The sequence below is a fragment of the Peromyscus leucopus genome, chromosome 6 (assembly GCF_004664715.2).
Source record: "Peromyscus leucopus breed LL Stock chromosome 6, UCI_PerLeu_2.1, whole genome shotgun sequence".
In the NCBI taxonomy this organism is placed as follows: Eukaryota; Metazoa; Chordata; class Mammalia; order Rodentia; family Cricetidae; genus Peromyscus; species Peromyscus leucopus.
This window is the reverse complement of record NC_051068.1, coordinates 53828512-53845444: the sequence shown is the minus strand read 5'-3', so window position 1 is coordinate 53845444 and position 16933 is coordinate 53828512. Positions and strand designations below refer to the sequence as shown.

At 35.6% G+C, this 16933-nt stretch overlaps 1 protein-coding gene across 4 annotated transcripts in view; it reads right to left on the bottom strand.

Moving 5' to 3' along the window:
* Nucleotides 1–16933, bottom strand: part of Fstl5 (follistatin like 5) — a 567974-nt gene that overhangs the window by 183405 nt on the left and 367636 nt on the right. For all 4 annotated transcript variants that reach the window (XM_037206672.1, XM_037206671.1, XM_028867183.2 and 1 more), the window contains exon 7: nt 16452–16618. In XM_037206672.1, the coding sequence (XP_037062567.1) occupies nt 16452–16618 (167 nt within the window). The remainder of the gene's footprint in view (nt 1–16451; nt 16619–16933) is intronic.

The following is a 16933-nucleotide window of genomic DNA, read 5'->3' as shown; positions in this document are numbered from 1 at the left end:
GCTAATATAATAAATTAAAATAAAAATTTAAAATGAAAGTTATAGACTTTGAAAAGCATATGTTATATGTTATGATTATACTCAGTCAGTTATCACTTAAAATTCTCTTTAGGCTACAGTAACTTTGGAAATCAGTATGACAGTTTCTCAGAAAATTAAGAATCAATCTACCTCAAGACCCAGTAATACCACTCTTGGGCATATATCCAAGGAATGTTAAATCATTCCAAAAGGACACTTGCTCAACTATGTTCATAGCAGCATTATTCATAATAGTCAGAACCTGGAAACAATCTAGTTGCCTCTCAACTCAAGAATGGATAAGCAAAATGTGGTACACATACACAATGGAGTACTACTCAGCTGTAAAAAAATAAAATAATGGCATCATGAAATTTTCAGGCAAATGGATGGAACTAGATAATATCATCCTGAGTAAGGTAACCCAGACTCAGAAAGACAAACATGGTATGTACTCACTCATAAGTGGATTCTAGATATAAACAAAGGATAACCAGACTGCAACTCACAGCTCCAGAGAAGCTAGCTAGCAAGGGCTCTAAGAGGGATGCATGGATTCACCCTGGGAAGGGGAAATAGATGAGATCTCCTGAGTAAACAGGGAGCAAGAGGTGGGCAATATAGAAGAGGGGATGGGGGATGAGGGAACATAAGGGAACATAAGGGAACTGGATGGTAGAGGTAGAGACTGGGAGAGCAATGAAAGAGTTATGACAGGGGGAGACATCATAGGAGTAGAGAGAAACCTGGTGCAAGGGAAGGTTCTGAGAATCTACAAGGAAAACCCCAGCTTAGACTACTGGCAATAGTGGAAAAGGTTCCTGAGCTGGCCTAACCTGGTAATTCAGGTTGGTAAATATTCTAACTGTCATCATAGAGCCTTACTCCAGTAATTGATGGAAGCACATGCAAAGATCCACAGCCAAGGACCAGGCTGAGCGCTAGGAGTCCAGTCGAAGAAAGGAAAGAGGGATTCTATGAACAAGGGGCATCAAGAACATGATGGGGAAACCTACAGAGACAACTGAACCAAGGTAATGGGAACTCACAAACTTTAGACCAACAGCTATGGAACATACATGAAACTGGACTAGGACCTCTGCATAAGTGAGACAGTTGTGTAGCTTGGTCTGCTTAAGGGTTCCCTGGCAATGGGATCATCATCTATCCCTGGTACATGAGCTGGCTTTTTGGGGCCCATTATGTATGGTGGTACAGCTTGCACAGGCTTGATGCAGGGGGAGGGGCTTGGACCTGCATCAGTTGAATATACGAAGATTTTCTGACTCCCAATGGGAGGACTTACTTTTTCAGAGGAGAGGATTGAGGGTGGGTTGTGGGGGGGTGGGGGGAGGAGGCTGGAGGAGTAGTAGGAAGGATATGGGGGGTTATATGGTTGGATTGCAAGATGAATAAAAAATTTCTTAACAAAGAAAAAGTTTTCTTTAAGCATATTTAAACTTAAAGTTCAAAAATGTGATATGACTGTTTATATTGTTAGTTTTAATATTACTATTTTGGAAAAATCTTATGGAATGTCTTTTTTGATAGAAAGCCTGTCAAAAATAAGTAAGCTTCTCTATTTTATTTCTGTTTTTGTAGTGCTGGATGTGGAACTTGGGGTGTTGTGCTTGCTAAGCAATTGCACTATAACTGAGTTATGCCTACAACACAGTGAACTAGAAATATACATTTTTTTCTTTATTGTTATAGGTGCTATAGCTGTCTTAAATTATTTTATGATGTGTATCAGATTAAATGATAATTGCAATACTTCTGGTGGCACCTCATGAATGATGAGATTAAAAGGCTAAGCCACCAGGCCTACCCCAGATTAAATTCTTTTTCTACTAATATTTCCCTTATAGCCTTTACAATCAAAACTCTAATATGGTCAACACCAGAACTGCATCTGTAGCCTAAGCCAAATATTCTAGTGGCGAGTTAAATGGAAGTAATTTTTATAAACTATCATAAGTTTATATTGATCACTGTTAATGCTGTGATGCATATGATTAAATTATTCCCCCTATTATATTTAGGACACTATGCAACAATACACTTGAGTATTAAAGTGGAAAACAACTAAAATATATGATAGCTTCTACATATAAATTATATAATTTCATGTCTGATATGCAACATGTTAAGAAGAATTGTGGTTTATGTTGGTATTATCATAAAGATGTAGACAATGGAACAGACTGATGATACCATTTGCAAAAATCACTTTTTTAATTCAAATCTACTATAAAGAGAAGAATGAAGCTAGAATGGAAAAATTGCCCCCAAAAATAAAATAATACTTAGGGACCAACAAATCCATCTTATAAATCTACATGTAAATCCAACTCCTCCTCTTTTTTTTTTTTTATTTTGGTCAGATAAATCTTTTCACCATCATTTCCTTATTCCTCTTGAGAAAAGAAATACTGACAGTGCCATGATGCTTTTCCTGTGAACACCCTATGCACAACCTCACTGTCATACACAGCTCCTTCTACAGTTTTATTCTATATGCTCAATGTATAATCTCAAATTCTGAATTGCTAAAAACAAATTAGCAAAAGATTTAAAATAAACAGTGAAGCCCTGACAAGTGTAGAAACATAGTAGCAATAATAGAAATCATACCAGGAAATACATAGATAGAAGACCTACTTTAAAAATTAGGTCTGTGACAAATTATCATATAATATAATATCTTGGAAAAATTATTTCACATTTTTGGGTTAACCAAAGATGAATGGCAGTCATAATCCTCTTAATGTGCAAAGAGGTGCCAAAAAGGACATCTAAAAATCTACTTTAGATCATTAAATGTAACATTAAATTCAAATGAAATTTAACTTTAATATCACAGTATAGATCAATTTGAAATTTCCATTCCCGGTTAGTAATTCTCTCCTTTTAACTTCCTATCAGGTTGGCCTCGCCAAACTTATTCCCTTGATCACACTTTTCACTAGCTCATTCCTAGTGTCAAAGGTCAGACTGTTAATGAACAGCCAGACAATTAAGTCCTTGATCTCCAGAAACAATGAACCTCTATATTCTTAATGAATATTATATTCAGCTCAATAATATTTTCATAAATGTTCTATGTGAAAATTTTTTCATAATTAATATAAAGGGCAATTTAGTAAAGACCCTGGTATTTATCAGAAGAGCTAAAGCAAAATGTTTGTAGTTCTGTTTAAAAGAAAGTAGAAATGCTCATCAATATTTATCAATTAAATCTCAGATACATTAGGTCTAGTACAGCAATGACATTTACGATCCAGCTAAATCACAAAAACCTATGGTTCCAACAGAAGTCCCAGTGCAAGTGTTTCCGGTTTCCTTCATTTTACTCTTTCTTCTCTTTTTGGTTTAGTTTTCCTTTAAAATTTCCTATGATGTGTTTTGATTATATTCCCCCACTACACACAGCTAACATTGAATCTCACTGTGGTTTTAGAGCACATTGGTTCCAATTTATACTGCCCATACACCCTTGGGTGTTTGGTCATCCGCCAGAGTGTAATGGACCTATAAGGGATCGCATTTTTAAAGAAACCTGAGTTTCCTATCTCTTAGCAGCTATCTTAGCAGCTATCAATTGCCAATAGTTCCTCAGCTAGGGATGAGACTTTTTGGTCAACTACCCCTATGTGCTGTGATTTTGTCTGATTTTCCTATGTACGTGTCATGTGTATGTTGTTGCAACAGCTATTGGCAACTGCCTTGTTGTATTTGGAAGGCATTGTTTTCTTGTACTCTACTTACTCTGGTTCTCTGCATTCTTCAAATCACTTTTTCATGATCCCTGAGCGTTGGAAGGAAAGTATATGATGTAGATGTCCTGCTTAGTACTAGGCAGTCCACTGTCTCTATGCTAATCACTATCTATTGCTAATATGGTCTTCTTTTAAAAGGATTGAAAAATGTACCAAGCTATAGGTATAGCAAGAAATCATTAGAAGTTGGTATAAGTCTGCCTCTATTTAGCAGAAAAATAGAGTAGGATTTCTTCTTTAGCCTATGACTTGTCTAGACACAGGGTCTTTATTTTCCACTGACCTGTGACTCTATTCCCGACTCTATGTTGTACAGTAAAGATCATAAGACAGATATTATAGTAAGGCATCATTAAACTATGAGATTCTGTGAAATATATGACAATGACATCATAGTAATTCACACTAAAATATGATTTTTTCTTATATGAGATAAATATATCTTTATTGAAAGAAATATGATTTTTCTCCCCACCTATGCCAGTATAGCTCCATGGCAGTTGGTGGTAAAATTCTTGAGGAGTCTGGTTCATTGACAAAAACCTGAGCAACATTACGCCTGGCTATAAACAAATATAAAACCTTGACCTAGAATCTTTCGTGGAGGGAAACTCTCATTGTTACAGAGGACATGAAGCACTGTCAGTTCATTACTGCTCCATGGGAAGTATTGTTCAGAGCTCAGGATGCCTTCTTCCTGCATTCCTAAATATCACCTCCTGGGTGTCTTTCTCAGACACTTTCACTGAGATCTCACAATGGGGACCTTGCAGACATGTTTACCACTATCCCTTAGCAGTTCTCTTTTCCTCGCCCTCATGTTCATAAAATGCCACTGTTCTTTTGTGTAGTGTCTCTGGGTGGTGATCTGATTCACTATGTGTCAATTAATCTGATCCTTAACAATTGAAGTTTTGTTTTGTTTTGTTTTGTTTTTTGTTGGAAATAAACAATGGAAGTCCTAGAAAGTTCTGTAATTTGGGCTCTTGATTATATTTCACATTAAGTCATTGGTGTTACATTCATACAAGCTTGATTTTATCAATCAGCTACTATTTAGCACATTTACATATAAACCTGGTCAAGCATACTTTTATATTCACCTAGTTGTGATATCCTAACTTGTTTTTTACAATTATAACTTAGAAATTCTATCCTTTGAATTTATGTCAAGAAACATACATTTCTAAATTACTAAGACTCTTAGATACAAGGAATACTTTCTTAACAATTACTTTTCATTTTGAGTAAGAATGAAATCTGATACAATCCTATGAAATCGTCAATTCCGTTCATCTAGAGTTTTGTATTTCATGTAGTAGGTGATATTCAATACTTTGATTAATAAAACATTCAAACAGTTAAATTTTATTAACTCATTTTTTGACCAGGAAATTTCTTGTAATACTACACCAAAATGCTGATTAAAGTTACATAACAATATGATGTAACAATATACTCTATAGACAAACCCAGTCCTAATAAAGAGCTAGAAGGAAAACGACAACCTAAGAAGGTTTACTACATCCACAAAAACATGGGAAATAAATAATCTCATACCAGCAAATTAAAAACAAGGAAAGCACAAAAACACAACACCACCACCAACAAACAATAACAACAACAACAAAATACAGGAATCAATAATCATTGGTCATTGATTACTCTCAATATTAATGGGCTCAATTCTCCAATAAAAAAGGCACATACTGAAAGAATGAATGTGAAAAACGTTTCTGTCCTTCTTCTACACCCAGGAAACACACTTAAGTTTCAAGGGTAGACAATGTCTCAGGTTTAAGGATTGGAGAATAGTATTCCAATTAGGAGAACCTAAGAAGCAAATTGATATACCCATTTTAATACTTACCAAAACACACTTCAAACCAAAACTAATTAAAAGTATTGAGAAGGACACTATATATTCATCCAAGAAAAACAATCCATCAAGATGGCATGTCAATTTTTAAGATTTATGCCAAAAACACAAGGGCTCCCAAGTTTATAAAACAACAACATCACTACTACAGTTCACGTGTTGATCCCCATACACTGATAATGAGAGGCTTCAATATTCCATCCTCATCAATGAACACATCATCCAGATAAAAACTGAATAGAAATATTGAGATTAACAGACATTACAAACCAGTTAACCTAAAAGATACTTACAGAATATGTATTTCACACATACAAAATGATTATATCCTTTTTTCTGTACCACATGCAACATTAGACACAAAGCAAATCTCCAAAGAAACAAGAACGTTCAAACAACTCCTTGCATCCTATCAGACAACCATGGATTTAAGATGGATATCAACAAAATCAGAAACAACAGAGAGTTTAAAAACTTGTGGAAAATCTCTATTGAATGAAAAATAAGACAAGATAGAAACAAAGAAATCAAAGACTTTCTAGAATTCAGTGAAAATAAATACATGCATACTCAAACTTATAGAAACAATGAAAACAAATGTAAGATAAAGTTTATAGCACTAAATGCCTACATTAAAAAAAGGAAAAAGAAAAAGGATGGCTCTCCAGTCCCATAGCAGCACACCTGAAAGCTCTAGAACAAAAAAGAAATAATCACACCCAAGAGGAGTAGATAGCAATAGATGATCACACTCGGGGGCTGAAACCAGTAAAAGACAATACAAATAAACAATGAAACAAAGATTTGGTCCTTTGTTAAAAAAACAAACCAAAAAAAAGCTTGTTGATTTTTTTTAGACAAACCCTTAACTAACTAAAAGGCAGCTAGATAGAGAAGACCATATTAACAATAAGAACCAGAAGGGGGACAAAACCACAGACACCAAGGAAGTCAGAGAATCAGGACATACTTTAAAAACTTGCACTCCACAAAATTGGAAACTCTAAAAGAAATGAATGATTTTCTCAGTAGATACTTCTTAGTTAAGTCAAAATCAGAAAGAGATTTAAATAGATCTATAACACCTAATAAAATAGAAACAGTCATTAAAATTATCCCAATGCAAAGAAGCCCAGGGCTAAATAGTTTTTTGTTCTTGTTGTTTTTTGTTGGTTGGTTTTTTTAGAGACAGGGTTTCTTTGTGTAGTTTTGTGTCTTTCCTGGAACTCATTCTGTAGCCCAGGCTTGCCTCAAACTCACAGAGATCTGCCTGGCTCTGCCTCCCAAGTGCTGTGATTAAAGACGTGTGCCACCAGCACTCGGGTAGGTGGATCTCTGTGAGTTCAAGGCCAGCCTGGTCTACAAAGTGAGATCCAGGATAAGCACCAAAGCTACATAGAGAAACCCTGTCTCAAAAAAAATGTTTTAGAGTACAATTCTACTAGACTTTCTGAGAATAATTAATGCCAATATTCCTCAAATTATTCCACAAAATAAAAGCAAAAGGAACATTGCCCAATTTATTTTATGAAGCTATAATTACCCTGATATCCAAACTACGTAAAGACCCCAAAAGGGCAAATTATAGACCAATTTCCCTTAGGAACACAGAATTAAAAAATTGTCAATAAAATACATGCATTATAAAGACAGTTTACAGCAAGCCCATAGCCAACATCAACTTAAATAGAGAGAAAGTCAATGCTGTTCCACTAAAATCAGGAATAAAACAAGGTTTTACATTTTCTCCATATCTATTCAATATAGTTCTTGAATTCTTACTTAGAGCAATAAGACAACTGGAGGAGATTAAGGAGATATAAAGTAGAAGAGAAGCAGTCAAACTGTCTTTATTTGTTGATGATATGCTAGTATAAATAAGTGACCCTACAATGTCCACTACGAAAGTCCTACAGCTATTTAACATTTTCAGCAAGGTAGGTGGAAACAAAATTAATTCATAAGAATTGGTAGCCCTCCTAAATCAAATTATAAATAGATTGAGAAAGAAATCAGAGAAACAAAAACTTTCACAATAGCTTTAAATAATATAAAATATCTTGGGGTAACAGTAACCAAGCAAGTGAAAGGCTTGTATGATAAAAATTTCAAGTATTTGAAAAAAGAATTAGGAGAAGAAATCAGAAGATGGGAAGACTGACTACTATGCTCACGGATCTGCAGGATTAACATAGTAAAATGGCCACTCAACTAAAAGCAATCTACAGATTCAATGCAATTCCCATCAAAATTCCAACAGAATTCTTCACAGACCTTGAAAGGATAATTTCCAACTTCATATTTAAGCACACACACACACACACACACACACACACACACACACACACACACCAAGGTAGCTAAAACAATCCTGAACAATAAAAGTGCTCCTGGAGCTCTCACAATGCCCAATTTCAAATTGCACTACAGAGCTATAATAATACAAACCACATGACATTGACCTAATTACAGACACATTGGTCAATGGAACTGAACTGAAGGACCAGACATAAATCCACACACTTATGAATACCTGATTTTTTATAGAGATGCCAGAAATACACACTATAAATGACAGCATCTTCAAAAAATCGTGCTGTTCAAACTGGATGTCTGCTTTTAGAAGAGTACAAATAGATCCATATTTATCACTCTACACAAAACTCAAGTTCAAATGGATCAAAGCCATCAACATAAAACCAGAAACACTGAAATTGACAGAAAAGAATGTGGGGAAGCCTGGAACTTCTAGGCCAGGCAAAGACTTCATGAACAAGTACACTGATACCACAGGTACTATGGTAAATAATAAATGAGACCTCAAAAAACTGAAAACCTTCTGTAAAGCAAAGGACACTATCATTCAGATGAAGGAGGAGCCTACAGAATTTTAAAATAATTTTACCAACTTCAAATGTAATAGCGCACTAATATCCAAAATTTATAAAGAACTAAGAAACTAGATACCAAAAAACCCCCAAATATTCCAATAAAAATTTGGATACATACATAAACAGAGAATTCTCAATAGAGGAATCTCAAATGACTGAGAAGCACTTAAAGAAATGTTCAACATTCTTAGCCATCAGGGAGATACAATTAAAAACTACTTTGAGATTCTATCTTGTGCCTGTCAGAATGGCTAAGATCAATAATACAAGTGGCAATTCAGGCTGGTTAGGATGTGGAGCAAGGGGAACACTCCTACATTGCTGGAGGGTGTCCACTTTCTCCAGCCCCTCTGGAAATTAATATGGTGTTCTTTGGAAAGTTGGGAATCAATCTACCTCAAGATCTAGCTATACCATTCTTAGGCATAGATCCAAAGGATGCAACATCTTACCCCAAGGACACTTGTTTAACCACATTCCATGCTGCTCTATTCATAATAGCCAGAAACTATTGGGAACTATTCTGAGAATATCCTAGATGGCCCTCTCCAGAAAAATGGATACAGATAATGTGGTACAGTTACAAAACAGAGTATTACTCAGCTGCTAATGATATCATAACATTTTCAGACAAATGGATGGACCTAGAAAAATTATGCTGAGAGATATAAGCAAGGCCCCAAAATATAAATATGGTATATTTACTTATATGTGTATATTAGTCATTAAATAAATGACAATGAATCTACAATTCATAGACACAGAGAGGTTTGACATGGAGGAAGAAGGTAGGGAGTGTACATAGATCTCCATAGGATGGGGGATGGTATAGATTTTATGGGCAGATTAGTTGCAGGTAGGGATGAGAATGGGAAGGCCTGGTGAGGAGGGGAAGGGGAAATACAGTTGAGAGAGGAAATTCAAATAGAGACCTCTGGAATTGAAGGACATTTCAGGATGATGTGGAAACAGTGCAGTGGAAACTTCCTAAAACATATGAGGGCAAGCCTAATGAGGTCTCCTAATAATGGGGGATATTGAGTCCCACGTTTCCATCCCTTGTCACCAAATGAGGCTTCCAGCTGCATTGGCTTTCATTCAATTGAATTGTTGACCAAGAAGATTTCATGGAAACCCCTAAAAAACCCAAGCTGTTGCATAAGACAGTGGGTTACTTTCTGATGATAGTGGAACCCCATTGCCAAGGACAACATCCACACAAATAATTGAACATGGAAAAGGCAAGTTAGTGTCCATGTAGAACCTTCATTCCTATGTTATAGTATCTTTGTTGTGGGAAGATACTTTGCAGGCTATCAAAGGAGAAACATAAATATCAACCCAGGTATAAAACCTTTGTCCTACAATTTGTCTTCCAGACAAGATATGCTAGGGAAATAGTGGCACAGAACTTGTCAGAGCAGCAAATCAACATCTCATTTGACATAAGGCCTACTCTGTGAAAGGGAACCCATACCAAACATTGCTTGGGTGACCCAGAACCAGTGACTAGAGATCCCAAAGACCTAGGGTACAACAAAATACCACATACACACACACACACACACACACACACACACACACACACACACACACACAGAGAGAGAGAGAGAGAGAGAGAGAGAGAGAGAGAGAGAGAGAGAGAGAGAGAGAACAACAAAATGACTTCTAATGGCAATACTTACATATTAGTGCCTTATTCAGTCATCATCAGAGAAACTTCTTTGTTCGGCAGATAAAAGCAAATATCTGAGATCAAGAGCCATCAAATATATGCCCTCAGACCTCATGGATTCCCTTCAAAAGAGGAGGCAGAGAGAGTAAGAGCCAGAGGGGATGGAAGACAACGTCCTCTGAATCAACTAAGCAAGGCTCGTGAACTCACAGAGACAGCAGCAACAAGCACAGAGTCTGCATGGGTTTGATCCAGGTCCTCTGTGTACATACTATAGCATTCAGCTTAGTGTTTTTATGGGGCCAGTGAGTATGTGTTCAAGTGGGTTTCTGATTCTTGTGTTTGCTCTTGGTGTTCTTTCCCTTTTATTGGGTTACCTTGTCCAGGCTTGTTGTGATGGTTTTGCTTTATCTCATTATTTTTTGTTTGTCATGTTTGATTGTTAACATTTTGAGGCCTGATTTCTTCTCATGAGAGTAGATTCAGAGGGGAATGAGGCTGGGGAGAAACTGAGGGGAACAGAGGGAGGTAAAGCTTTAATCAGCATATATTTTATGAGTAAAGAGTCTCTTTTTAATAAAAGTTTATATATATATATATATATATATATATATATATATTTAAATAACATGATGACCAATTTATTCAAGGAAAATTTTAAATATCTTTATTATTTCAGGTTAAAATTGTGAGGGAGAGATGTTTTGGGTTTTTTTGGCTGTTTTATTTTGATTTATGAGACATGGTTTCATAGACTGAAAGGTGGTCTTGAAGAAGTTATGTAACTAAGAATGACTTGGAACTTTTAATCCCTTTGCCTTCTCCTCCTCAGTGCTGGGATTATGGGAATGCCCTATCAGATTCAGTAAATACCTGATGATTTACAGAGGCACAATGTCATTGTTTTTAGTCAACCACTAGGTTTGTTGATTTCCTCTATTATATCTAAATATAATAGATATTTGAATATCACAGTCCCCTCTGGCTCTTACTCTCTCTGCCTCCTCTTTTGAAGGGAATCCATGAGGTCTGAGGGCATATATTTGATGGCTCTTGATCTCAGATATTTGCTTTTATCTGCTGAACAAAGAAGTTTCTCTGATGATGACTGAATAAGGCACTAATATATAAGTATTGCCATTAGAAGTCACTTTGTTGTTCTCTCTCTCTCTCTCTCTCTCTCTCTCTCTCTCTCTCTCTCTCTGTGTGTGTGGGTGTGTAAATAATATAGCTAAATATTCTGTGTTGTTTTTTAACATAGTAAACAGAAATCTTAATAATTTGTATTTAATTTTTATAATTACTTTAATTAAATAATTTTGTATTAGTGACATCAATTTGGGTTACAAATTGCCACCCTAAAAATACAAAAATGTCTTTATATATGTATATGCATAAAAAACATAAATATGTATAACTATAAAATGTCTTATATAGTATATAAAAGTAATATGAATTATATATACAGTCTATAGTATATTTTTTGTATATATTTTGATTGTAAAAGAAACTAGTTTTTATCTCATTGCTCTAAGAATTAAAATTACATGACGTAGTTAACATATTCTACTAGTAGAATCCCTACATATAGGTTGTAGATGCTTGATACCACTGGCTGATTCTAATGACAAATATATACCACAGTAGATATTATGAAACATTTTTGAATATCTATAGTTCTCTATATTATGTGTGTCATGGCTTAAAATTCTTACACACAATGGCAGTTTTATTCTTCCTATATGTTACCTTCCTAGACTGAATTAGTTGCTGGCCTCAGAGCTGTTTCTCTGTCTACAATCTAAGAATCTGTTGAGCTGCCACCTCCATGACTGAATCTGTTTTGTTTCAAGTGAGAGCTTCAATTGCTTGTGATCCACCTGTAACATCTTTCCATGTAATACTTCTCTTTAAATGAAGAGCAACTGTGTGACAATCCCATTGAACACATTCCAGAAATTGTAATAACTTGAAGTGATTGTGTCTACTTGGAAACATATTCTTACCTACATCTGGCATCGAGTGACAGGAGGCTCTCATGCATTACATTTCTTTATTTGACCTCTCGCCCTGCCTCAGATTGCCTCAGATATGATGTACACAATGCCAAGATGGGGCATTCTTTTCTCTTTTTATCTCAGAGAAAAACGCATAACATTTACCATCAAGTTCTTTCTGTTCCTGGTTTATTAACTGTTTTTGTCATGAAAGTATGTTGATTTGGTAAACTTTGTACAAATTATAAGCATAATAATAATAACAGTAAATAACATTTAACTCAAGCAAAATTGGGCACAGAAACTTAGTAGACTTTTCATCCAAGAAAATATACAAATTACATGAGATATGTACACTAGTGCTCCACAACCTTAATAGTTAGTAAACTGCAAACTCATACCATAAAGTAGGGCCAGTGAGATGCGTCATGCATAAAGGCACTTACTGCTCAACCCAGGAAACCTTTGCCCTCCACATGAACCCTATATTGCATGCACATACTTACACATCATATATGCATAATAACAACAATAGTAGATATAATAGTAAAATTTAAACCATGAACATTACTTTTGCATTAGGATTACTATTATTCGACATATAGATAGATAAAAAATAGCAAGATTAGTCAAAGCTGTAATATAAATAAACTGGAACCCATGGACCTTTGCTTGCAATGTACAACAGAGATGTAGCTTGATCTGCTTAATAGTCTCCCTGGCAATAAGATTGGGATCCATCTCTGGTGCATGAGCTGGCTTTTTGGAGCCCATCATCTATGGTGAGACACCTTGCACAACCCTGATGCAGGGGGAGGGGCTTGGACCTGCCTCAACTGAATGTACCTAACCCTGTTGATTCCCATGGGAGGTCTTACCTTGTTGAAGGAGGAAGTGGGAAGTGGGTTGGGGGAAAGGAAGCTGGGGGAGGCAGGAGGAGGGAAGAGAAGAGGATCTGTGGTTGGTATGTAAAATAAATAAAATATTTAATAAAAAAAGATAGCACGTAGCTTTTTCAAAAAATATAATAAATTATCATATACACAGTCAATCCCATTTATGGAGTATATAAAAATAATTGTAATCACTATCTCAAAATATATTTATATGTGTATGTCCATTTCAATATAGCCAAAGTAAGGAAATTATTAAGTAGACTAAAGAGAGCGGACACACCATTTTTTATTCTTATAATAGCAACATTGATAAACTTGAAGGTCATTATGCTTAGGGAAATAAGCAGTCACAAAGAATAATCTCCACATGAACCCACTTTATGGGGAAGCTACAAAAGTCAAGATCACAGAAATATAGTGTAGAATAATGGTCGCTGTGAACTGTGGGAGGGAAATGAGTTATTACCAGGGGTCTGTTATGGAAGATAAATAAGTTCTAGAGATGTGCTGTAAAATAGTGTGCCTATTGTTAACATGACTTTATTGTGCACTTAAAAATTTAGGAAGATTGATCTGACACTACATATTTTCACCACAGTGAAAAAAGGGGGGGGGGAAAGAAAGCACAATGGGAATTTGCAGCCACCCATACTTCTTTCCTCACTAATACACATGACTTTAAGAATGGCATCCAACAAATAATAAAGCAGGACAGGGAAAAACCACGGATTTGTGGTTACTAGAGTTCATGTAATTTCAGTTGATTTCTTGTTAAGAAAGGTGATACACAATTATGAAAAAATATGTAATAATCCCTCTGGAAGTATAACATCTCTGCAATTGAGACACTCACCACAATAAACCTCAGCATTCTCATTATCAGGTACTTCTTCTCAGGCAGAAAAAGAATGCCATTTGTTGATCAGTAGCTATCAAAATCCTCACACACTACATATTTTTCACAGACTAATTGGCTTCTGAATGTGAACATGACAGAATGTTTTACAGATACAGGAGTTAGAAGACAGTGTTTCAGACCATGACCAGATCTGCCACAACTTATGAAGAGCTGCAATGGGATTGGAGAAATCAATAGCTCAGGTCAATGAGAGTCAATAAAATATTAGCTACTAAAGTCAGGAAAGAAAAGAACTGAATCTCAACATACCCTATGCTGACAGGTGACAGTCAGTGGAGATGATCACAAAACAGATATTCAGTTGCCTAGAGGCACACATTTGATCTAATTTAAATTCTGAAAACTATCCAGGGAGTGATAAATCGGGAAATCTGCATGTGGGCCCAGTATTCCAGTGGTACACTAGCACATCTGTATATTTCTTTTCTCAGACTAAACACAAAGTGATTTTATACTTCCTATTGAAACAGTATAAATTCTAGTTAAGCTAGTTTTATTTGATAGATGAATTAAACTCAAGGTCAATAGGGAGAAAATAGTTATCCAAGGGAAGAAATATCACCTACAAGGCAATGGGGGGGCGGTAAAAAGGACTATTGAAGAAAGTTCTGTTCAACAAGCCAAACACATCAACAAATGAGTTCTTCCTCAATTTAGCACAGAAAATAAATGATGTTTAGTGTTGCTAAGGCTTAAGCCAGATGGCTAATCATATTTAACCAGTGCAGAAAACAAACAACAAAGATAGTATAAATTAGAATATTATGGGTCCTTTCAGATGTCATTATTTACAGTGTCAAAGATTTCTTGTTGTCAGCAATTATCTATCTTCCACTTTACTTAACCATCAAAGAATGACACTATTTGGAAGGATTAGGAATGTGCCGTTGTTGGAGGAAGTCAGTGGAGGTAAGCTTTGAAGTTTCAAAAGCCTAAGCTAGGTCCAGTTTTTGGCTCTTTCTACTGCCTGCGAATCTGGATGGAGAACTCCTAACCGCTCCTCCAGCATCAGGTCTGCTTTCATGCCACCATGCTCTCTGCCATGATAATAATATACTAAACTTCTGAAACTGTAAGCAAGCCTCTTTTACAAGATTTGCCATGGTCATGGTGTCTCTTCACAGAAGTAAAACAGTAACTAAGATAATTAATATTTCTTGATGCCAATGAATTGTAAAATAAAACTTCATTTTGTCTCAGCTGGCTTTTCACAAGCTACTGGCTGTTACTCAACCATGATGACATTGCAATGAGATTAATTAACTATATTTAGAGATATTCTCAGGAGTCCTTGACAAATATGGCTTCCAGAGATGCTTAATCAATAGTAGTGCTCACCGGATTTATTTTACTTTCATTTATTTACTTATTTATTAGTTAGTTTGTTTGTTAGTTTTACTTGCCCAGATCTATCAATTCCTTAAGAAAATACTCAGGCTTGTTCAATATTAAATCAGTTCATCCTATGAGGGACATGGTCTCCCTTTTCCCAGTGAACATAGAGAGTATTCTGTAGCAATTCATTTCACCAGAGAAAGCCATGTTATGACAGACATGCAAGCTCATGTTCTTTCTATAATGTGTTCTCTAATATCAAAACTTCATTAAAAATGCACAACTCAATATATTTTAAAGCATTTTCTTCTTAAGAATTAATATATGAACAAGTAAGAAGTTGCAAAAGGTACTTCCATCCCTCATCCTTAGTACCATTGCATGCTGGGAATTAATTCAGAGAGAGACCCCAGATACATTTCATAAATTAGCAATATATATTTTTAGGTGAAGAGACATATTTTATATTAAAGGAATTTGTATTATACAAACACATCATGCCTATACTTTCAGATAACTAAATATTACTTCTCCTCTGGAACTCTTAACAGCTATCAATGCGCGCACGCACACACACACACACATACACACACACACACACACACACACACACACACACACCACATACGCACATCTTATACTCATGCACATCTTCTTATGGGTAGCAGTCTTAACTTTTTATTCTTGGACTCTGAGCATTCACAATTTCATGCATGTAAATTTGAGCTTATAGGACTGTGTTCCTGGAATACTTAATTGATGTGAATTTACTAGGAAGACAATTTGCATATTAAAACTAAAGAGATATTTATAAAATGTTGTGCTAATACATTTTCTGACTAATATACAGCTACATAATCTTACTACACCAGTACAAATGATTTGCATAATTACAACTGCTCTGTTGGGTAGCTACCAACTGTAGGATGGATATACAACCTTTTAATAATTCTCTTACACTCTGTATCCAGTATTCATTTAGCTCCCCAGAAACAACAGAGCCCAAGGTAAATTTGCAAAATGCACACACTGGACAGCATCTCTGTTTCACATACTCACATTGATGTCTTCCAAATCTAAGTTATTTAGAACAATATTGTTCCTCTTCCATATGATAGGGGGTCTCAGGGCTCCCACAATGGCACAACTCAGAACAGCACTTTGTCCCACGGTGGCTGCAGTAATGCTTACTCTCTGATCTTCAGGTAGACTCAGCTGAATAACTTCTGCAATGACAAAGTGTCAGTATATTGGTGAGTAGGTCATTTTCCAACATTAATTATTATAACGTTTTTGAATATGAATGATTTTGGCTTTGAATTTGAATGACAGAGGAAAAAAGCTCCCAATGAAATGGAGAAAAGAGTAAATTGTTTCCAATTAAAGGTCAGAATGACATTTCAATTTAATTGATTGACAAGCATCCTCATGAGGCTATGAACTATTAAACATGAAATGCGTATCAGAAGGAGAGTTACAAAAAGCCTGGCAGATTGCACCTGAAAGAGAAATAAATTATTTAACTACCAATTCGACATGTA